This window comes from Coenobita brevimanus, chromosome 101 (genome assembly GCF_032717465.1).
Source record: "Coenobita brevimanus isolate Jiangsu-jjx chromosome 101, ASM3271746v2, whole genome shotgun sequence".
NCBI lineage: Eukaryota > Metazoa > Arthropoda > Malacostraca > Decapoda > Coenobitidae > Coenobita > Coenobita brevimanus.
Genome location: NC_137054.1, coordinates 61,479,335 through 61,504,325, shown reverse-complemented (window position 1 = coordinate 61,504,325; position 24,991 = coordinate 61,479,335). Strand labels below are relative to the sequence as shown.

Sequence of the window (24,991 nt, the reverse complement as noted above, 5' to 3'; positions counted from 1 at the left end):
ATATGGAGAGAATGGATAATGAGCAATTGGTGAAAAAGATAACCAGATCTGATGTGAGAGGAGTAAGGCTGAGAGGAAGACCACGAATAGGATGGATGGACAGTGTGAAGAGAGCGCTGGATGCGAGAGGGATGTCTGTTGAGCAAGGAAGAGTGGCTGTGCGTGACAGAAATAAATGGAGAGAAATTGTGAATGAATAAGTGATGACGCAGCCCTGAGGGGTTATTCTCCCGCATTTGGTCTGATCAGCGATTTCAGGTCAGGTGCGGGTAAGGGGATGAGTCTGTTATGATGTGGCAGGGGTAAACCAGCTCTGCTGTCGGGCCCTGCTGCGGATGTCACTGATTGCATTGCACAGTTGACCCTTGTGCAGTGTGGTGCGGTGAGGATCTGTCCGTTCTCCCCTTTGGGGCTAAGATGCGAATGAATGTGTTTGAATGGATGAGTAAATGGGGAATGTGTCGTCCTGTCTCGGCTACCTCCCTTTCCTTGGGGGAAGCAGCCTAGGTATATAGATAGATAGATTCCTCACTGTTCCCAGCATCTATACTTTCCCAATCAGCTTCTCTACAGTTAAAATATCCCATTATTGTTAATCTATTTCTTCGTTCAATTAACATCTTTGGTTTAATGAAAAGGGGAAAAAGAAGTGTGTGATAATCATAGGGGCATTTGTCTTCTTAGTATAATAGGAAAAGTGTATGGTAGGATACTTATTGACAGAGTTAGAGAAAGAACAGAGAAATTAGTTGGAGAAGAACAGGGAGGCTTTAGGAAGGGAAGAGGTAGTGTAGATCAGATATTCATTCTTAGATCTTTAGTGGAAAAGTTTCTAGAGAAGGGAAAGAAGTTGTATGCGGCTTTCACGGATTTGGAGAAAGCATATGACAGGGTGGATAGACAAGGACTGTGGAAAGTATTAAGAATATATGGAGTAGATGGGAAGCTGTTGAATGCTGTGAAGAGTATGTATGATGGTGCGAAGGCTGCAGTGCGTGTGGATGGTGAACTAAGTGAATTTTTCTCTTTGAAAGTTGGGTTGAAACAGGGATGTGTCATGTCGCCATGGTTGTTCAATCTGTACATGGATGGGGTAATAAAAGAGGTACAAGGTAGGGTAGTGGATGTTGGAGTTGCCCTGGTGAGAGAGGATAGTGTTTAGAAACTCCCTGTACTGGTGTTTGTAGATGATACTGTGTTGTTGAGTGAAGACGAAGGGGAGCTGCAAGGCTTGGTGGATGAGTTTGGGAGAGTGTGTAAGAAACGGAATCTAAAGGTGAATGTAGGGAAGAGTAAAGTGATGGTCTTTGAGAGAGGTGAAGTCAGTGAATGTACAGCGAGGTTGGATGGTGAGCAATTGGAAAATGTGAGTACGTTTAAGTACTTGGGTAGTGTGATGAGTAAGGATGCAGGTTTGGAGGGTGAAGTGCTTGAAAGGGTACAGCAGGGAAGAAAGGTTTCTGGTTCTTTGAAAGCAGTGATAAGAAACAGGGAAGTGAGCATGGAAGTGAAAAAGTTACTACATGACAGTATTGTGATACCAACTCTAACATATGGAAGTGAAGCTTGGACGTTGTTGGAAGGACACAAGAGTGAGAGCAGTGGAAATGAGTTATTTAAGAGGAGCCTGTGGAGTCACATGGAGAGACAGGCTGACAAATGAGGATATAAAGGAGCGTTGTGGTGTGGATGTGGATGTGACAGGAAGCGTTAGGAGGAACACACTGAGGTGGTTTGGCCATGTGGAGAGGATGGAGGATGAAAGACTGACGAAGAGAGTGTATGTGAGTGAGGTGGAGGGAGGAAGCGGGAGGGGGAGGCCGAGGATGAGATGGAGGGATGGGGTGGAGAGGTATATGAGAGAGGGGGGTGTGAGTTGGGAGCAGGGCAGTGAAATGGCGGGGGACAGGGCGACTTGGAGGCGATTTGTTTGCGGCCACCCCAAACGGGATTGAGGCGTCTGGCAATAGATAGATAGATAGACTACTGTTTGCCCTGTTATTTTCCTAGTCGAGTTGTCATGCCTGGAAAGTACTGCTCATGGGAATGAGAGGGTCTGTATCATTGCATGGAAGCAGGGTAATGTCCCTATCAACACGATTTACAAATGTACTGGACGTGCAAAGGCGACCGTCATGAAGATTCATGCTGCAGCACATGGCCTGCCACCTGATGTAGTACCAGAGCACAAGCACGGCAGTGTAAAGTAGAGGACGAATTCCAGAGGTACAGATACACTTCTAAAGAGGAAAGTAATAAAAAATCCTCAACTGACAGCAGCAGAATTGAAGAAAATGCATCCCCAACTATTACAAGATGTCTCAATACGAATTATCCAACACCTCTTGCAGAAGGAGCTTGGTTTGCCAAGCCGCACCGCAGCCAAGAAATCGCTTCTCAATGATTGCATGAAGAAGCAGAGCAGTCAGTTTGCCAAGAAGTATGCACACTGGACATCGGATGAGTGGAGAAAAGTTATGTTCTCCGATGAAAGCACATTTCCAGTGTTCCAGGTGCGTTCTGCCCAGGTTCGTTGCCCTGCCTCCCATAGTTGATATGACCTTGCTTAAACGGTGCCAACTGGTAAGCATTCATAATCAGTAATGGTATGGGGGTGTTTCTCAGGTGAAATGGGAAGGGGAGGCCTCTACTTTCTTCCTAAGAACTTGATGATGAATGGTGGCCGATACAATCAAATTTGGAAAAATCATTTGTTAAACTTTTTTGCTATTCATGGGTGCAACTTTCTCAAGCACGATTCAGCTCCACGTCACAAGTCAAGAAAGGTGACAAAATGGCTTTAGGATAATCGGATTGAGGTCTTCGACTGGCCTGGCAACAGTCCGGATCTAAATCTGATAAAAAACAGCTGGACATAGATGAAGAAAATCATGGCAGAGAAGAAGACACCCAATCTGGACAACCTCAAGACTGAACTGACAAATGTTTGGTGCAAAGAAATGTCACTAGATTACTTCAGAGATCTAAGTGATTCCATGCCAAAATGCATCCATTTGGTCCTGAAAAATAAGGGAAACATGATTTCATATCAGTGAATGGCATTTCATGAACAAACATTGTGATATGAAGTACTACCTCAATATACGATACCACTACATGCGATATCCCAGGGTAGAAATTGCACTATACCCCGCCTAACGATGGCCAAACCCCGGTTTAACAATGAGTTTTTATTTTTCTTACCGATTTTGATGAAATTTTAGATTAAAATTGTGTTTAGGTTGATTTATAAACTGCTTTTAGACTTCAATTAATGTGTTTTAGCCACAGGTGGGGTGAACACTGTCATTCTGGGGTACAGTTTACTATGCTTGATTTTTTCAAGACTTATATTTGATGATATTCAGATTATATTTGTTGGTTTAGGTGAGTTATTTACAGGTGTTAGGCTTAGATTAGCTTCCTTGACAGCTGTTAGGCCATTTAGATTGCCTTTAAACCTATTTTTTGGCTCATCTGGGTGGGTTTTAGACTTGGTTTTGGGGGAAACCCAAGGCTAGTAAACGGTCCACATTGAAATACATGTTAAAAGTGCCCTGATATACGATACTCTGCCTAACAATGGGGTTTTACATAACCAATTAGATCGTCAAAGTGGGGTATGCCTGTACTATGAGTTCTGTGTTTTTTTACACCTTGTGAGGGGAGGTCCTAAGTCAATAAGCGGTAGCTGAAAATCTATCTATCTATCTATCTATCTATATATATATATATATATATATACATATTTAAGGAATTGTTGAACATAGAGGACAGAAATAATGCGAGTATAAGTGCCTGGGGAATGGCTGTGAGAAGGTGGGCGGTGAGAGGATATGAAGAAATCAGTAGGACAGAAGTTGTGTAAGCGATGAAGAAAGTCTATCTATCTATCTATCTATTGCCAGACGCCTCAATCCCGTTTGGGGTGGCCACAAACAAATCGCCTCCACGTCGCCCTGTCCCCCGCCATTTCACTGCCCCGCTCCCAACTCACACCCCCTCTCTCATATACCTCTCCACCCCATCCCTCCATCTCATCCTCGGCCTCCCCCTCCCTCTTCCCCCCTCCACCTCACTCACATTCACTCTCTTCGTCAGTCTTTCACCCTCCATCCTCTCCACATGGCCAAACCACCTCAGTGTATTCCTCCTAACGCTTCCTATCACATCCACATCCACACCACAACGCTCCTTTATATCGTCATTTGTCAGCCTGTCTCTCCATGTGACTCCACAGGCTCCTCTTAAATACCTCATTTCCACTGCTCTCACTCTTGACTTGTGTCCTTCCAGCAATGTCCAAGCTTCACTTCCGTATGTTAGAGTTGGTATCACAATACTGTCAAGTTTGCTCACTCCCCTGCTTCTTATCACTGCTTTCAAGGAACCAGCAACCTTTCTTCCCTGCTGCACCCTTTCAAGCACTTCACCCTCCAAACCTGCATCCTTACTCATCACACTACCCAAGTACTTAAACGTACTCACATTTTTCAATTCCTCATCATCCAACCTCGCTGTACATTCACTGACTTCACCTCTCTCAAAGACCATCACTTTACTCTTCCCTAAATTCACATTTAGATTCCGTTTCTTACACACACTCCCAAACTCATCCACCAAGCCTTGCAGCTCTCCTTCGTCTTCACTCAACAACACAGTATCATCTGCAAACACCAGTACAGGGAGTTTCCAAACACCACCCTCTCTCACCAGGGCAACTCCAACATCCACTACCCTACCTTGTACCTCTTTTATTACCCCATCCATGCACAGATTGAACAACCATTGAGACATGACACATCCCTGTTTCAACCCAACCTTCAAAGAGAAAAATTCACTCAGTTCACCATCCACACGCACTGCAGCCTTAGCACCATCATACACATCATACACACTCTTCACAACATTCAACAACTTCCCATCTACTCCATATATTCTTAATACTTTCCACAATCCTTGTCTATCCACCCTGTCATATGCTTTCTCCAAATCCATGAAAGCCGCATACAACTTCTTTCCCTTCACTAGAAACTTTTCCACTAAAGATCTAAGAATGAATATCTGATCTACACAACCTCTTCCCTTCCTAAAGCCTCCCTGTTTTTTTCCAACTAATTCCCCTGTTCTTTCTCTAACTCTGTCAATAAGTATCCTACCATACACTTTTTCTATTATATTAAGAAGACAAATGCCCCTATGATTACCACACACTTCTTTTTCCCCTTTTCCTTTGTACATGGGAATAATTATACCTAACTTCCAATCCTCCGGGACTCTACCTTCCTCCCAGGCCAATCTGCACATTTTCTACATCCATTCTACTACTATCTCTCCCCCATGCTTCAGCATTTCACCACACACTCCATCAATTTCTGGGGCTTTCCCAATTTAACTTTCTTCATTGCTTCCACAACTTCTATCCTACTGATTTCTTCCTGTCTTCTCACCTCCCTCCTTCTCCCAGCCATTCCCCAGCCACTGAAACTCACATTACTTCCATCCTCTATGCTCAACAATTCCTTAAAGTGTTTTCTCCATCTGCTCACTTCTTCTCCCTTCTCCACTAGTAATCTACCATTTTTATCTTTCACTCCCCTGCTAACTTCACTTCCACCCTGTCTTACTCTTTTCATCTCTCTCCAGAACATTTTCTTACAGTCCCTCCACTTTACACTCAAATTCCTTCCAAATTCCTCATAAGCTCTCTTCTTACTCTCTCGTACTAATCTTTTCATCTCTCTCTTTCTTTCTACATATAACTCTATCTTCCGCCTCTCAACTTCTTCCATGTCCCTATTTCTCATCCATTCATTGTATGCTTTCTTCTTTTGTGCCACAGCCTGTCTCACCTCTTCATTCCACCACGCTGTTCCTTGCTCACCCCTCCGTCTTCTCTTCATCCCACACACATCACATCACATCCTGCACATATTTCTTCTGTAAATATCCTGCACACACCTTCCACGTCCCCCATCTGTTCCAATTCATATTTGCCCAATCATTCCTCCACTTCTATCTTATGCTCTGCCTTTTTCTCATCCTCTTGTAACCTTTCCACTCTCCTTACAAATACTCCTTCTTCCCGTCCTTCCCTTCTTCCATTTCTCCATCTTAATTGGATCTTGATTCTGGCCACCACCAAGTAGTGGTCAGAAAGTCCACTCCCCCAACCTCTATAAGCTCTTGCATCCATTACACATCTTCGCATCCTTTCATCCACACACACATAATCAATCATTGCCTTCCTTTCATTCAGTTCACCACCCACCCTTCTCATCACTCACTATGTATACCTGTGGATCATTTTGTCCCTGAAGAGGGTATTGGCTATCACCAACCCCCTCCCAGCACAAATGTCCACTAACGCACTGCCATTCTCATCTATCTCAGCAGGCATACCCCACTCACCAACTATTCCATCCACCTTCACATTCCCTACTTTACCATCCACATCACCGTTCAAAAACACTCTCTCATTCCTTCCAAACTTTTCCATGCACACTTCCACATTTGTCCAGAACTATTCTCTCACTCTGCTTGCACGATCTTGCGTTGGTGCATACAAACACACACAATCGCCGAATTGCAGTCTACTCTCTTTTCCTTAAAGTTGTGTTGCACATGACCACATCCACTGCTTCAACAAACTTTAGTACTGTATTCTCTCACCTTTTTCATTCTTTATACCATATGTTTATCCAAGGCACATACTTTTAATCCTTGTGCTGATGCACTCACATGGCCATAAAAATCCTTTTTCAAACCACAATCTCATCATCCCCGATACCACCAACCAAACATACCAAATCATCCCCGAATCTATGTTTTTCTTCATCATCCAAGCCAACTTGTGGGGCATATGCCAATAGTGTTCCTATCACCAATTTTCCAAACCTTCATTTCAACATATGAATCCTTTCAATTACTCCCACTATAGTCATAATATATCTCATCCATTTCACTTCAAAATGCATGCCCACCCCACCATATCTGTCCATACTTCTGCAAAAAAATTTTTACACACAATCCTTCCCAACATTCATCCTTGCTGAGTCTCTTCACATCTGACTTCCTGTAAGCATGAGACATCCATCGACCTCTGGCTCAAGGGTTCCATTACCTCCCCCTTTCTACCCCACATACTTCTTACATTCCAAGATGCCACTCTGAGCCCTTCCGGTGATTTACTTATTTCATGCTTGCTTTTTATATTATACTTGATCTTTGTCACAGTAAACAGAAGGTGGAGACACACTACAGACTCAGCACACACAGCCTTGAGCCCAGATGGAGGAACAGGGGGCCATAGCCCATCAGCTGTGGCCAGTGTCCGTGCCATGGGTCTTGAGGCACCCTGCCAGGGCAGCCATAGGGACATCCATCCAAGTGCGTCTTGATACTGTGACTGTCCCAGTATTGTGCTCCCAATGATAGAGCAGCCTCCTGAGGCACTACACCCATGTTCAGGCCCCTCACTATTAAGCAGAAGTAACAGCCTGCAAATCACAAAGCCCTACACCCTCTGGCACAGATCAGAGCCCTGGCCCACAATTGTGCTGATGGAGCCCACCTCACACCTCCCCTCATGTCTGCCAATGGGTAGCAGGGGTAAAATTTTCCAGATACATGCCCCTGCTGGTGACAACCCCTTTACTGTAGTAGATTACAATGTGTGGGACTTGACGTGTATGTGGTGTGGTGTACAGACGACAATTAGAGAAATGTTTAGGAAAGTACGTTGGCCTCCTCTCCATTTAACAACACACTGGAAAAGTCAGCAAGGGGAGGGGGGATGGTCAAGATAGTCCTGAGAGCTAGTGCTCCCCTTATTACCAGCTTTCCCATCATCCTTGGGAGTATTGCCCTGATTGCCTAATAGTACAGCCTACTCCCTACAATGTGACTCGTAAAAAATGAAAATCACCATGCTCCATGCCAGTCTCATTGTTAAAACTGTAGCAGCATATTCTTCTGATAGTAGTGTTTCCTAGGGTCAACTGTAGCCATTATTCTACTACTGTGGGTCCCTAAAAATACAAAATCAATGTTGCTAATTAAATACCTGTTCCACCTCCCTAACTTACTGGAATCTGCTGCACTTGTCCATCAGGCCCAATAATCTGTTGTATAATCTGAATGCCCCCACCAGTCTGCTGCGTGGTCTGCTGTGCCTGAGGCTGGTTCTGTTGTGGTTGCGTCTGGGGCTGCAGCTGTATGATCTGTGGTGCTTGCTGTGGCTGCGTTGTGGTGGCTGCTGTAGTTCCCGATGACTGTTGTAAATCAAACAGGTAAATAATCACCTTCACCATCTAATCATCAAAGCTCACCTTATTTCCCACACAAAGATGGGTTAAGGCAGAATCCAGACACATGGAATGAGAAAATACACAAAATTTAGAAAATGATAACAGTATGCCCAGTGACATGGGCAACACATTCATATTTGTATCACTCAAATACCCTGGAATCTTGGTTCACCTTAAGCCAAACCAACAGTAGATTTTTCTTTTTTCTCTCTCTTTCCTGCTGAATGTGCTTCACATATACCTGATAGATAGTTGCTTATGACACACACACAAAAAATTCCTTGCTACAGGCTCCATCATAAATACTTCATCCAAACAACTTTTTGTCAATTTCTGAATCTCAGCAATTTCCATACATCATCTTCTCACACACTTACTTGTCATATCCATCTACCTTTTCTTGGTCTATCATGCCTCTTCCAACCTTCAAACTCATTAACATAAACCTGTTGCATCACCCAATCTCTTTTACACTACTTGCTATACTCTTTCTTGCTCCACCTCTTTTGTTAATCAAATCGTTTATCCTAACCACTGTGTGTAATCAAAACAGGTCCTTAAAAGTCTCATTTCCACTGCCATTATCCATGACGTTTAGCACTCTCTCCACACCAGTCTCACATTCGTATGTTAACATGGGCACTGAAACATCTCCAAGCATTTCTCTTGCAGCCTGAAACTCACATCAATTATATTTATTGCAACAGCCACCTTTCTTCCTTATGCCATTCTGATTCCATCCACTTCCTTTGTACTACAACCTTTCTTTACTATTACAGTCATGACTCAGTCCAGTAGACCATCGCTTTACCATACCCCACAAGACTGGATATCGGCTTTAACATACATTTTGAGGACCCCCAGACAAACCGTCATACATATCAGATACCACTTGTTTAATGGAAAACTCTGTGCCTAATAGACACTTTTTTGTATTTAAAATATGGAATCCATTATACGGGGCACAGTGTGCATGCCTAACAAATAATTTCCTGCATGCAGTGTGACTCAGAATGCAGTTACCAATGCTGGTGGGGGGTTTTCCCACCTGCTTGGGCTAGGCTGGCAGTGGAGCATCAGGCATTTGGGGCTATTTCTGAAAGACCTGGGCAGGAAAAAGGCTGTGGATACATTGTACCACAAGTGGCCACCACTAGTCTAGCTGTGTCTTTCGTTGTGTTAACATCTCCGCATCCACATCTCGTGTCTCTCGAATGTAAAAAATGTTACCCCATACTGTTTTGTAAAAAATGGCTTCTTGTAAGGAATCACCTACCCCCTCCTCTGCTGAGAAAGCAAAGAGAAAGATTTTAAGCCTTGAGGAGAAAATGGAAGTGAATAAGGCCCATGAGAAAGCTATGAGCAGAGGTGACCTCAATCGCAAGTCTGGGTTTATGAGACTGACTCTGCAAGATATCATGAGGGCCATGAACAAAACAAAGGTGGTTCTGATAAAATGGAAGGTGTGAGGAAGGCTAAGGATGTGTTCAGGAGCAGGAAACTGCTCTACAAGAAACCAGACGAAGCAATGTACAGGTGGTACACACAGGACTGAGCTGAGGGTGTTCCTGTAGGTGGCCTGGATATCCAACACACAGCACAAATGCTTGCCATTCACCTTGAGTTGAGAATTTCAAGTGTAGTGATGGCTGGCTGTAGAGGTTCAAGGGGTGCCACAGCATTGTTAACAAGGCCATAACTATGGAGATGCTCAGTGCCAATGTTGATGCTGTGGAGCTATTCGTCCAGCATGTTTGGATGCTGATGGAGAAGGGCCTGTATGAGTTTAAAATTTAGCTCTTCTGGCATGCTCATTCTCAAAATACCCAGGCTTGCAAAGACACTGGCAGCACTCCAGCACATAAAACAACACAGGAGCATCTCTCCATTGTGGCCTGTGAAAATGCTGATGGCTCTCACTGCCTACAACCAGTCAAAGTAGTTAAGACCAAGTAACCTAGGTCATTCAAGGATATTATGGCCAAGCTTCCTTTGGAGTACAGTGGGAACACACCTGCCAAGTTTACCCATGATATCATTAATGACTGCTTCCACCACAGCTCTGACCCTTCCATGAGGCACCACTAAAAAGGGTATGGCATCAGTCCTAATGAAATGAAGGAAGTGCTGCTGCTGGACAAAGCTAAAAAGTATGGCATCATCCTAACAAAACAAAGGCAGTGCTGCTGTTGGACAAAGCACCAACCTATTCTTCCTCCGTCAAACTCTGCAGCAAGGATGGATGCACCAAGGCTTTGTTCCTGCCAGCCAACACCATTGCCCTTATCCAGCATATGGGCCAGGGAGTTACACGGAGTGCAAAGAAGCACTACTGGAACTCCACCTGCATCAGTGCCTTGTTGTGAATGAGGATGGGATGGACCAGCAAGACTATGACAAAATGTGGGGTATGAAGACCCTGCATAACTCCAAAGAGTACATCATCAAGGATGCCATTTTCAACTGGGCAGAAGTGGGGAAGAAAGTCTCTCCTGCCACACCGAGAAATGGATGGTGCAAACTCCTCAGAACACCCAAGACTCCAGCACCATTACATGATTTTGGGGGGCTTAAGTGACTGATGATGGCAGAAATGTTGGCAGCTGCAGGGCAAGGGAACCTTGCTGAGGAGGATCTGCAAGAGAAGGTGGATGAGGATGGCAGTGTGCCTGACTGCAATTACCAGACGAAAGAGGAAACTGCTGCTGAACTGAAACAAGACAAGTCACATGCAAATGGGGAAGAGGAGGAGGAGGTGGAGGTGGAGGCACCTGGACATCTGTGGCTGCATGCACTGATGCAACGCACACAATTCCCTCCATCATATACCAAGTTCATGGGTCTATTGCTCACCAATATAAGGTTGGAGATAATGCAGAAACCAAAGCAGACCCAGGCTAAGATCTCTCAATTTTTCAAGTCTGTGCCCTTTCATGCCACCAAGAGGATCCACACTGAGTAAGACACCTCCAATGTGTCTGTAGCAACAACATCTTCAGCCAGCCTTCACACAGCCTCAGGATCCTGCAATACAGCCTCCAAGACCCCAATCCCCAGCACCTCAGGACTCAACCACAGGTGACACCAAAGCCACCAGAAACCACCTTTGCTCACTCTGATGAATTACAGTAAACTCAGTCTATAACATATGGGGAGAGTGGGTGTGGAAGTCTACATTCACCTATACAGGTACAGTGTACAAAACAGAGTTTCCTGTCCTTTTTACCCCAACCTGGCCTTCTCCCCCTCAAGACAGCAGAGTTGTTTTGCACGGCTGTAGTAATACAGTGATCTCTTGGTTAACGTGCATAACTGGTAGCACGTCTAGTGCGTGATAAGAAAAATGATAAAAAATAATAAACGCACAGAAACTAAGCGAATTATTCTAACTGGTACTGGGCACCCCACTTGTAAACCCAAATTTTCCCCTTTACAGCAAATTAGACCCACTAACTACATATATGCTGTTATGGTACCACACACACACACAGACATGGTTAGGTTCACAGTAAATGATGAAAATGGCACAATAAGAAACACGTACCATATAGAAACCTGAGATCGTCCCCCACAGTACCACACAATTACTCTCCACAGATACACCACATCACTAACATACCCAACATCATCCTGGGTGGTGATTTCAACGCCAAGTCGTCGGCCTGGCATGTCAACAACCCTGACACAGACAGAGGGCTGGTACTACAATCCCAGACAGATAATCTTTTCATACTAAACAGTCTAGACCAACATACCCATATCCCACACCAAGCCCTCATCCTCCCATCATCTCCAGACATCACCTTCTGCTCCCCAAACCTCGCTCCCACTACATCATGGACAGTGGTCAAAACCCTAGGTTCTGATCACCTCCCAATCATCATCACTACCAAAACCAGAATCACCCCAGCTGGACACAAACACACATACACTAATTATAAGAGAGCCAACTGGGAGGCCTTTGTAACTGAAACAGAACAACATTTCGAAACACTAAACAGTACACCCATCACAAACATCAACACCGCTGTCCACACTTTCAATACAATCATACAAAACGCAGACAAAAGGCATCCCTAGAGGCAACAGAAAGAGACACAATCCCAATTTCACACCAGAAATTCAAAGCCTCATCAGACAACAGGACACACTGCGACACTCCCCAACACCCCATACACAAGACACCATACAACAAATACAAGAACTCAACACTCAGATAAAAAGTAAAATATCACAACAGCAAACACTAAACTGGAAAAATTACCTCCAAACACTTGACCACAAAACAAACATCAGCAAACTCTACAAAACACTAAACAGCATCACACTTTCCAACAGCAACACCACACAATCACACGCTGCCATCACAACAACAGACACCATACCCTGAAACAAACAAGCAAACACTCTCATCAATCACTTTTCACAAGTCAGCCATCTAACCCCCCATCCGGAAGACCGACGTATCATCAGACGTAAGAGACAGTTCCCCACAGACCCAGAATACGCACCTTTCACTTACAACCAGACGAAGCACATCATTAACAACCTCAAGCACTCATCTGCCTGTGGACCAGACATCATAAGCAACATTCACCTTAAACACCTAGGACCACAAGGCATACAAGCACTCACCAACATATCAAACAACAGCTACTCACACAACATAATACCCAACATCTGGAAGCATGGCAATATCATCACTATCCCTAAACCCGACAAAGACCCCACGTTACCCTCCTCACATCGCCCCATCACACTCCTTTGCACCCCCTCTAAAGTCACTGAATGACTGATACTACAACTAGTCACACCTCACATTCCAACTAGCCCAGTCACAACATGGCTTTAGGCCACTACACTCTACAAACACCCTTCTTACAGACCTTACACAGAGAGTTTTCGATGGCATGAATTCAGCTAGGCCACCACACAGAACACTCCTAGTCACACTAGACATTAGCAAAGCTTTTGATGCCATCCCCCACGAAAACCTCAAACAAAATACTCAACACAAACATGCACAATAACACAAAAAGATGGCTGGCAAACTACTTAGCAGGCAGATGTGCACACGTAACATTTGCCGGTCAGTCTTCTCACATCAGAAACTTCACAAACGGCATCCCCCAAGGATCTGTTTTCTCCCCTACACTCTTTAATCTATACATGCACGACGTACCCACACCCCACACACCATAGATACTCACAGCTTCCTATGCAGATGATATAACACTTACATGTACACACCAAAACGCAAACACAGCTGCACACATCATTCAACCTTACCTCAACACACTACACGAATGGTTCACCACAAACAGGCTCAAAATAGCCCCAGCCAAATCTACAGTGACTCTTCTCACAAAGTGGACAGCAGAACACAGTCACATCCCGCACCTCACCATAAACAACACTCCCCTACCACACACACACACACCCAAAATCCTTGGTGTAACATACGATACATCAATGTCATTTAAACAACACATCACAAACATTAAAAATAAAATAACACCAAGACTCAATGCCTTGAGATCACTTGCCCATGCAACATTCGGACACAACAAAGACACCACCACCACAGTATACAAACAATACATACGTTCAGTGATGAATTATGCAAGCCCTACCTGGGCTTCTAACCTCACCAAAACACACTACAACACTCTACAGACCAAACAGAACAAGACCCTAAAAATAATCACAGGCTGCACAGCTACTACACCCACAGACCACCTACATCAAGAAACCAAACTCCTCAAAGTCAAGGATTACCTAGACAAGAGAGGCACCCAGTTTCTTGCTGCAGCCTCCACAAACCCACAACATCCACTACAATACATGGCAGCACATCCACCCACACCAAGGAACATCAAAACAACACCCAGCACACGATACCATACACAAATACTGTCATCTCTCCCCCCTCAAACCAGCTTCCAGAAGCATATCCACACTCAGATCACTCGCCACTCCATTCAGTCACTTAAAGACAACACACAGCTGCATGCACAGCCTCCTGACATTCACCCTTCTGAATCCTATCTTCCTCGTGAGGATAGGGTACACCTCGCCAGGCTGAGATGTGGGCACCATCCAGCCCTCTTAAGCTACCACAAGAGGCTGGATGACTCCGTCGCTGATGCCTGTCCAGGATGCAACACAGCACCCCATATTATTAAGCACATTATGGAAGACTGCATTACACACAATCACCTATGTCAACAACACAACACACACTCTTTGAGAGCTCTGTGGGAAAGCCCGATCTCGGCCATGGCCTTCCTAAGGGACTCGGGGCTGTTCGGCCAGATTGCCTAGGGAACAACTACTACTACTACTACTACTGGGTGCCTGTCTTTGTTCAAACATCTGACTGTTGGCTTGAACAAGAAGTGCCACGTATGCATGGGATTGTAGTACGCAGCCACCACAATTATCGTAAAAGTGAATTTCACGATCGTTAACCCAAAACTGGGTATAACATTTACTTAAATCATTTTATTGATTTATCACATGATCAACTATTGTATAAAGTCATGAGTGTACTACACTGAGATACTTCAAATTCCATCACCATTCTCACCATTCACACACATATCACACTGAGAAACATCTCCTCTCTCCACAATCATCATTTCACTCAAACGAGTAAATATTAACTTTCAAATCACACCATTAATGCAGTCAAACCTGCCAGCATAACTCCAGTACTAGTGAGCAAAGCAGGATCATCCCCAATCGTCGCAACTGACACATCCTGAACAGCACCATTAGTAGTGTGTTCTTACCTAATTTTTCTTACCTAATTGTATCTTTACAGGAAGGGGTCAAGCTCGTACTGCCCGGTGTCTTAAACCATATTTATCGTACATATCCTTAAATTTGTGAATTGTTTTCGCACAAACTATTTCATTCGGTAATGCATTCCATTGATCAATTGCTCTGTTTGGGAAACTGAATTTCCTTACCTCTTTATCACCTCTCTTCTTATGCAGTTTTTTCCAGTGTCCTCTTGCTGATGCTTCTCCATATGTTAAGTAATCATTTATGTCTATTTTCTCCTTCCCTGATATGCACTTATATAGCATTATCATGTCACCTCTTTTCCTTCTCTCCTGTAGTGCTGGTAGATTCAGTTTATTTAATCTTTCTTCGTAGCTTAGGTCCCTTAAGCTTGGTATCCATTTTGTAGCGGCCCTTTGAACTTTTTCAATCTTGCCTATGTGCTTTTTGAGATGAGGACTCCAGACTACTGATGCATATTCCAGGGTTGGTCTAATGAATGATATTATTATCCTTCTTAGCATGTCTTCATTTATGTATGTGAATGCTATTCTCATATTTGCAAGCAGTGTATACAAGTTCCGTACCTTCTCGCTGATGTGGTCAGCCGGAGATAGTCTGTTATTGATAATCACACCTAGGTCTTTCTCTCTTTCTGATGTGTATAGGGTTTTAATTCTTAACTTATAATCCCAATCAGGTCTTTTTCCACTTTTACCAAACTTGATTACATGACACTTGTCCACATGGAATTCCATTTGCCATGTACTACTCCATTCATGAAGTTTATTTAATTCTTCTTGTAGCTCTTTACAAGAGTCTGTGTTAGTAATTCTCCTTTGTATTTTTGCATCATCTGCAAACATATTCAGATAGCTCTCATTTCCAGTGTTACTGTTTATATCATTTATATACACTAAAAACATAATTGGTGCCAGCACTGAACCCTGTGGTACTCCACTAGTCACTTCTTTCCATGATGAGTAGTTTTCTCTCAGTACTGTTCTCATTTCTCTTTTTATGAGAAAGTCTTGCATCCAACTAAACAGTTGGCCTCGAATTCCTCCTTGATAGTACAGTTTCCATAAAAGTCTTTGGTGTGGTACTGTGTCAAAAGCTTTCTTGAAATATAAATAGATACTGTCCATCCATCCTTCCCTTTCCTGTATTGTGTTTGTTACTCTGTCATAGTAGCTCAACAGATTAGTAACACATGATTTTCCTTTTCTGAAACCAAACTGTCTTTCTGTTATCATACTGTGTTCTTCTACATGATTTACCCAAGCTTTTCTTATAAGCTTTTCTAATACCTTGCTTACAACACTGGTCAGTGATATTGGTCGGTAGTTGAGTGGATTTTGTCTATTTCCTTTCTTGAATAAGGGGACAATATTTGCTTTTTTCCAAATATCAGGTAGTTTACCTTGACTCAAGGATTTCTTGAAAATTAAAAATAATGGTTTACTTAACTCCTTTGCACATTCTCGTAGTAACCAACATGAAATTTCATCAGGACCACTCGCTTTTCCTCTGGCTAATCTACTTAACTCCTCCTGTATTACTTTTTCTGCTATTTGTATATCTGGTAGTATGTGTGGACATGCGTGTTCCACATAGTCCCTCTCAAAAGTTTTTTCTTCTGTAAAAACTAATTGGAAATTCTTATTTAGTGCTTCACAAATATCTTTCTCTTGCGTATATGTGATTCCCTCGTCCGTAATGGATTGTATTATATCTTTTACTTTGGTTTTGCTTCTGATATAGCTGTAAAACAGCTTTGGTTGATCACTACTTTTATTTATTATATTCTCCTCAAACTGTTTTTGGGCTTCCCTCCTTATTCTTGTATAATCGTTTCTTGCCTGTTTATAATTATTATACGCCCTTTCACTATTGTGTCTTCTGTATCTATTCCACAACAAATCTCTTTTTTCTTTTGATCTTTTACATTCTGTATTGAACCATTTCTGTATTTTCTTATCTGCTTCTTTGTGCTGTGGGATGTACTTCTGGACTCCTATTTCATAAAATTCACAGAATTTTTTATATACAGCATTTAAATCTTGTCCTCTAAGCTCATTTTCCCAATCAACTTCTAAGAAATACTTCTTTAGGTCTTGATAATTTCCCTTTCTATAGTTTAGGCTCTTTTTGTAACTGTCATTGCTGTTTACTATGTCATATGCTATCCTGAAGTTATAATTTAGTACTGAATGATCGCTTTTGCTGAGTGGAGGGTGATATATTAAACTGTCAATATCATTTTCTTGCCTTGTAAATATTAGATCTAGCACTGAAGGTACATCAAGTCCTCTTTTTCTGGTGGTTTCCCTCATATGTTGCGTTTGGAAAAACTCTTGCACAAGATCCAGGAGCTTTTGGTCCCAACAGCTTTCTTGGCTAATTATATCTAGAGTATTCCAATTTATATTTGTATTGAAATCCCCAATTAGTATAATTCTTTCCGATTTCTCTTCCATTTTATGTAGTAATGATCTTAACATTTTATGTAGTAATGATCTTAAACTCTGAATTGTACTCTCTGCTAGGTCCTCATATTCGTCTCTTTCCCATGTGTTTGATCTGGGTGGCATGTACAAATTGGCTACAATTACTTTACCTTCAGATGTGTTGATCTCTACTGCAATCAGTTCTACTTGTGATGATATATCTAGTTTTATTTCACTGACTTTTAGATTTTTCTTAATTAATATTATAATTCCTCCTCCTTTTTTTAAATTTCTGTCTCTTCTCCATATATTGTATTCCTCTAAGTTTAGTATGTCATTGGATATCCTTGGTGTTAATTTTGTTCCAGTTACGCATATTACTTGTGGTTCATTTTCTCTGACATAATCGTTCATCTCTAGTAATTTAGATACCATTCCATCCACATTTGAGTACATCAACTTTATCATGTTTATGTACTTGTCATGACATGGTTCTACTACCTTCCTCCTTTTTATTCCATCCTGTTTGTGTACCACTTTCGTACCTGTAATCCTATTATTTTGTAAAAAAAAAAATTCTTCTTCTCCTCTGCTGATCTTCCCTCATTTTTTGTTTTTGCTTCCTCCCTTTTCTCTTTCAGTAATTCCAGTTCCTCTTGTGTTAGGCATCTTTTTATCCATACATTTTTGAACTCCTCTTTTTCCTTAAGATTCTTTGCATTTTTTAGTATCTCTTCCACAGTGTTTATACTCTGGAAAGTCACCTTTAGAGGTCTTGTCTTGCTTTTCTCGTATTTCCCTAACCTTTTGTGTTCCTCTATGTCTTTACTACAGATTTCCTCTGATACTTCTTTCGGTAAGCTCATTACATTTGCCATCTCCTTTTTGTCTCTTGTGATCTTGTTTTTTACTTCTTCCTCTTCTATACCAGTGATTACTATAGTGTGTGTGTGTGTGTGTGTGTGTGTGTGTGTGTGTGTGTAAGTCACCGGGTCGGTCAGGATCACTTGATGGTCGTGATGGTCAGCTTTTACCCTCCCGGAAGGGAGCTGAGAGCTCATATAGTCCGATCTAAGGGCAAGACTGTGACCTTCACACACGTACACACCCGTCCCCTTGCTCAAGGTGTGTGTGTGTGTGTGTGTGTGTGTGTGTGTGTTCTTACCTAATTGTTCTTACCTAATTGTATCTCAACAGGAATGAGCCAAGCCTGTATTGTCCTGTATATTAAATCGCTTTTATCATACATATCCTTAAATTTATTATTTGTCTTGGCATACACTATTTCATTTGGTAGTGCATTCCACTGATCAGCTGCCCTATTTGGGAAACTGAGTTTCCTTACATCTTTATCACCTCTATTTTCATTTAGTTTTTTGCAGTGTCCTCTTGCTGATGCTTTCCCATAGGTTATAATTATACTCATTTATTTCTATTTTCTCTTTCCCTGAAACACAATTATAATGCAAAATCATGTCTCCTCTTTTCCTTCTCTCCTGTAGCGTTGGTAGATCCAATTTTTCTAGTCTTTCTTCGTAGCTTAGATCCTTTAAGTGTTGTGTGTGTGTGTGTGTGTGTGTGTGTGTGTGTGTGTGTGTGTGTGTGTGTGTGTGTGTGTCTGTCTGTCTGTCTGTCTGTGTGTGTGTGTGTTCATACCTAATTGTTCATACCTAACTGTATCTTCACAGGAATGAGTCAAGCTCATACTGTCCCGTGTATTAAACCATTTTTATCATACATATCCTTAAATTTATGAATAGTTTTGGCACACATTATTTCATTTGGCAGGGCATTCCACTGATCAATTGCTCTGTTTGGGAAACTGAATTTTCTTACGTCTTTATTCATTTCTCTTTTTATGTAGTTTTTTGCAGTATCCTCTTGCTGATGCTTCCCCATAAGTTATATATTAATTTATGCCTATTTCCTCTTTTCCTGAGATGCACTTATATAGCATAATCATGTCTCCTCTTTTCCTTTCATTCATTCATTCATCATCCAATCCTACGTTGCCCCACAAGAAGCGTAGGAGCCCGGGGCTAGGCAAGCTGGTCCTGACATTTAAGATAAGAGTGACCAGCCTCACTCATTTCTGAGTGGCATTACATAAGCAAAAAACCCCAACCCTTGGACGTAAACCTTCACCGGCTCAATCTGACTGGAGCACCATAATTACCCACTAAACCACCAGGTGCCAAAATTTGGTTATATGGTTACCACCCAGCATAGTAAATGGTTTCCTGGTGTACAGGAAACCATCTGGCTTGTCACTCAGTGTAGAGTCACCCACAGGCAGAAGGATGAGGAAAGAATGAAGGAAAAAAAGACAGAAGAGGGAGTGTAAAGTCACTCATAGGCAGAAGGACAAGGAAAGAATGAAGGAAAGAAAGACCAATAAAAAGTGACAGAAAAGATGGGAGGAATAGGAAAAGAGGATGGCGGACGTTGATAAAGGCGAAGGAAGACGTAGGCAGCACTACATCAAGTGAGCGGATGATGTTGCCATCACCTACCACACTATTATACAGTAAAGCCTGAAATTACAGTTACACTGCTCAAACTAAAGCACTTTAGCAATGACTAAGCGACACAGGCCTCAGCCCATTACAGTGCAGTACTTGGTTACAGTACTTCATTTGCATAAGGTTCTCGATCTGGGGAAGGAGTTTAAGGAAGAGGAAGGTATGGAGGTCAAGGGGGAGCTCAAGGCCAGCACAGGCTGGTTTGAGGAGTTCATGGTCAGCACAGGCTGGTTTGAGCTTTTCAAGGCCTATGCAGGCCTTAAACATGGGACCATGCATAGCAAGGTTGCAAGTGCAGGTCATGTAGCACCTGAGGCCTTTCCTGAACAGTTCATGGTCTTTATGAAGGAGGGGGGATACTCTCCAGAGGAGGCGTTGAATTTTGATGAAACTGGCCTTTTTTTTTTTTTTTGATGCGGGTGGTTTTGTCTGGCAGCAGTGTATGGGAACTAGTTGCCACGTAAGCTTTTATACGCTTTAAAGACGTGTTTGTAAGAATTAGTACTGTAAATCACCCAGAATGCAAAATTCTTTATGTCTAATGGCAAAAAATGTGCACAAAGATGACAGAAGAATGTCGTGGAATGATGAAACTTCTGGTCTCTCCCTTGTACTCCTTCCGATGTCCCTCTCCAACCTCCCCCTCTTCCACCCCCCTGCTTTCCTTCATCTCCACTCCCCTCTCCCCCTGCCATCCACCTTATATTATCCACGGCACTAATCTACGTAATAAACCGCACTCTACTCTATTTCATGTCTATTCTTGTCACCTTTCTGTTCCTCTACATTCGAGTTTCTTGCCATGCCAGAGTCTTTTTCTCCCACTCTCTACTCCAAACATGATGCAGCAGTGCAAAACATTATGGTTCTGATACTGCTTCATGATCCAGTGAACACTATGAGGAGAATGGGAACATCTTCCTAGGGACGAAAGAGGGCAAGAAGGAGGAGGAATGGGCACAAATATTTGCTGAATTTCCCCTACTGAAATAACAGTCACCAACTGCCAGGCTCACTTAAAAAAAAAAAAAAAAAAAAAAAAAAAAAAAAAAAAGCAAGGAATACGTCACAAGAACGAGACCTCAAGCATTTCAGTATCTTGCGCATGTTGGTAGTGCCACGGGGCAAAGAAAAGAATGACAGCTGGAATAAATGGAGTGGGAAGGAGACAGAGAGGGTGAGAATGGGACTCGAACAGCAAGGAATATTGATAATTAGTCGAAGTACTGCGAGCAACTGAGAACAGGACGGGCTGGGTTTAGTAAACAGTCAAGTGAGAAATGCAATGCACCAATCAGGTTAATGCCGTGGATAAATGAATGAGGGTAGGGAGGTGGGAAGAGGAGAAAGTGGAGAGGCATGAAAGTAAGTTTTTTTTTTTATTTTTTTTTTTTGTGGGGGGGGGGGGGGCCAGTAGCCTATCCCAAGACCCAGTAGTCCTCCTCCACCTCCACATGTCACCACTTCGGCGCTAACATCCACCGTCCATATTGAATACATGCTAGGGCTGTCTCATACAGGACTGGTGTATTGGTATTAGCGGGGGTATTTTTATGACATGTCGGCGGGTCATCTAGTAGATCAGGAAAGTCTGCTTTTATGAAATTCAAATCCTTAAACTGTTCCCTGCCCCAGCCGGGATTCGAACCTGGGTCCATCAGGACTGCAGGCCGCCTCTCTACCGAGGGAGGGGTGAGGGAGACATCAGTAGGAGTAAGAGGGAGAGAGGGGATGGGAGCAGAGACACGGTCATAGGAATACCAGAATTTTACGCTCAAATGTTGTCCCATAACATTCTTCTGTCACCTCTTGCACTTTTTTATATTAATCAGATACGGTATACAGAATATTGTACTCTAGGCAGACTCTAATACCACTTCTTACAAACACATCTTTAAAGTGTATAAAACTCTATGTGGCAACAAGTCTCCTTAACAATGTTGCCACCTAGACATGAGAGGCACCCAGTTTCTTGCTGCAGCCTCCACAAACCCACAACATCCACTACAGTACATGGCAGCACATCCACCCACACCAAGGAACATCAAAACAACACCCAGCACACGATATCTTACACAAATACTGTCATCTCTCCCCCCTCGTCCACCTCAGACCAGCTTCCAGAAGCATATCCACACTCAGATCACTTGCCGCTCCATTCAGTCACTTAACCCCTACACCGCGGGCATGTTTACCGATGTTTTGCGTGTGCCGCGGGGTTATTCGGGCTCCGACAGACTCTCAAAAAATATTTGCCAAAAATCAGTTATTAGTCCTAGAATATTAAAATTATATATGCTTATGGCACATACCTTCAGCTTTCTCCTGGAATGTTTGTTGAGCCTTCGTCAGTTACCGTAGGACTTGTGGAGACCTCTGAAGTTGGGTAATGAAGTCTCCACTTTACAGTTCCCGACAACCCGTAATATGATTACCACAGCCAGATATAAACACTATAAATACTACTCTATGATTTTCAAGTAGTTTGGGATCCATACTCCAAAAAAAAAAAAAACACTGTGAAAGCAATGAAAATTATGAGCGCGTCTGACCGCCGCACTTCCGCTAGTTCACTCTTGGTACTCTGTCATTTATTATTCATAAAACCCCTCACACTTTATATTTCTATAACTACATAACACTTATATATATCTACAGTCTTTATCCATAAGTTTCCTTCAGTAGTATTAGTTTATTGCCACTGTAGGGATTCAATTTCTTTCAGTAAAATACGTAGCATTCACTTTCTCATCCTGTATACTGGCATTGAGAGTGAATGTCACTTTCATCTTCACTCTCATAACTCATAGTATTCAGACATGCTATAGTGAAACTTTCACTTTCATTACTCCTAGGGTATCGTTTTCGTTTCGTTTTCATTTTTAAAGGTTCCAACATGCTTGCATGTGTCGGCCTTGGTCACCTAATGGCGTATCTCCATGCTGCACGATCCATTGCAGCCTCCCTGTTCAGTCCCTTAACCCTAAGGTCACACTTAATGACCTCGTCCCATGTCTTTCTCGGTCTACCCCTCATAACCCCACCCCCAATATTAACACTTCTCACCTTCCTCACCCAACTATCATCCCCCATCCTCTCCACATGTCCAAACCACCTCAATCTACCTCTCCTCATCACAACACCAATACACTCCAGTCCCATCCTACCTCGTATATACTCGTATTCTTATAATACTACTCATTTACATTTCTATTTACGTTCTCTATTTTATTTACGTTATTTACATTTCTATTTTATTTACACTGTGTTATGCACTGTCACTTGAAGTAACTTATAAAACTATTTTCCATTGTTCACGTATATTTACATTCATTACTTTCACTTGCTGTTTACACATTATTTACACATTATTTACAATTCCACTTGCACTGTTTTACTCAATAAAAAGATCGTAGTCACTCTTTTATCAATTGTCAGCCATTTACCTCTTTCCACACGAGGTTTAGTAGGGGGTAAAGGTCACAGGGCCCTTGCATGGGGGTGAAAAAAGGCCCTGAAGTCAGCAAAAGGATGAGCCGTACCTCCTCTTCGGAATCTGAGAGAGAACTGCTAGGAGGGCCGGCCCGGGTTGAGAGGCCTACTTGAGGGTTATTCAGCACTACCAACGTAGCTCTTGAAACAGCTAAGTGTAGCACTGATATGATTGGCAGGAAATCTAGACAATACATTATAAATTTGGTAGTTCCAGGTGAATGTAAATATCACTTAGGCTTCTCCCTTCCCTCCTTACATGTATATTTATTACGAAAATAGATTAGAGGCCTACTTAGGAGATATATAATCAGAGCTACCAATGTTAAATCTTGAAACAGCTTTGTGTAGCACTGATATGACTGGCAGGAAATCTAGACAATACATTATAAATTAGGTAGTTCCAGGTGAATGTAAATATCACTTAGGCTTCTCCCTTCCCTCCTTACATGTATATTTATTACGAAAATAGATTATACGGCATATTTCAAGGGGAAAAAAAAAGCGAAAATTAGCGAACGAGTGCACGTGAGGTGTTGTCAGGTGATAATTAGCCAATTCCAGGTGTATGGCACTCTCACTTACCTTATTTCTTTCTTGTATATATTATTTGGTATAAGAATACGACATAGGGCTTATTTCAATGGATGAAATCAGTGAAAAATTCCAGGGAAGATTTACTTAGCGTAGCATGGCCGGGCAGGCGAGAGGATAGGGTAATGAAGGGGGGGTAGGGAGGGGAGTCAAGAACGGGGAGAAATGGCTAAATTGTCAACAATGGATGGGAGTACAGATGAGATTAGGAGTGCTGACTAGTGTTGGACATCGGCAGTACTGATAGATGATACAAGCCCCCACTTGGAAGCCCGGGTGAATTCAAAATAACACAGAATCACAAAAGCGACGCCCCGCGGTATGATCCCTTGCTCCCAAGCGTCACGAAAGTGACGCCCCGCGGTTAAGGGGTTAAAGACAACACACAGCTGCATGCACAGCCTCCCGACATCCACCCTTCTGAATCCTATCTTCCTCGTGAGGACAGGGTCCACCTGGCCAGGCTGAGATGTGGGCACCATCCAGCCCTCTTAAGCTACCAGAAGAGGCTGGATGACTCCGTCGCTGATGCCTGTCCAGGATGCAACACAGCACCCCATACTATTAAGCACATTATGGAAGACTGCATTGAACACAATCACCTACGCCAACAACACATCATACACACTTTCAGAGCTCTGTGGGAAAGCCCGGTCTCGCCCATGGCCTTCCTAAGGGACTCGGGGCTGTTCAGCCAGACTGCCTAGGGAACAACTACTACTACTACTACTGCCAAGCTCTCCCTCACCCGCACTGCTCCATTCTCCCTCGGCCTCTCCGCATCACTCTCGCTTGTCATCACCACATTGCTCTCCCCATCTCTCTTCACCTCCTC

At 42.8% G+C, this 24,991-nt stretch overlaps 1 protein-coding gene across 1 annotated transcript in view; it reads right to left on the bottom strand.

Annotated features, from left to right (window-relative positions):
* LOC145415051 (nuclear transcription factor Y subunit gamma-like) overlaps positions 1 to 24,991 on the bottom strand; it is a 174,536-nt gene that overhangs the window by 52,037 nt on the left and 97,508 nt on the right. The window contains exon 6 of the mRNA XM_080284466.1: positions 8,088 to 8,273. Coding sequence (XP_080140592.1) covers positions 8,088 to 8,273 — 186 coding nt within the window. The remainder of the gene's footprint in view (positions 1 to 8,087; positions 8,274 to 24,991) is intronic.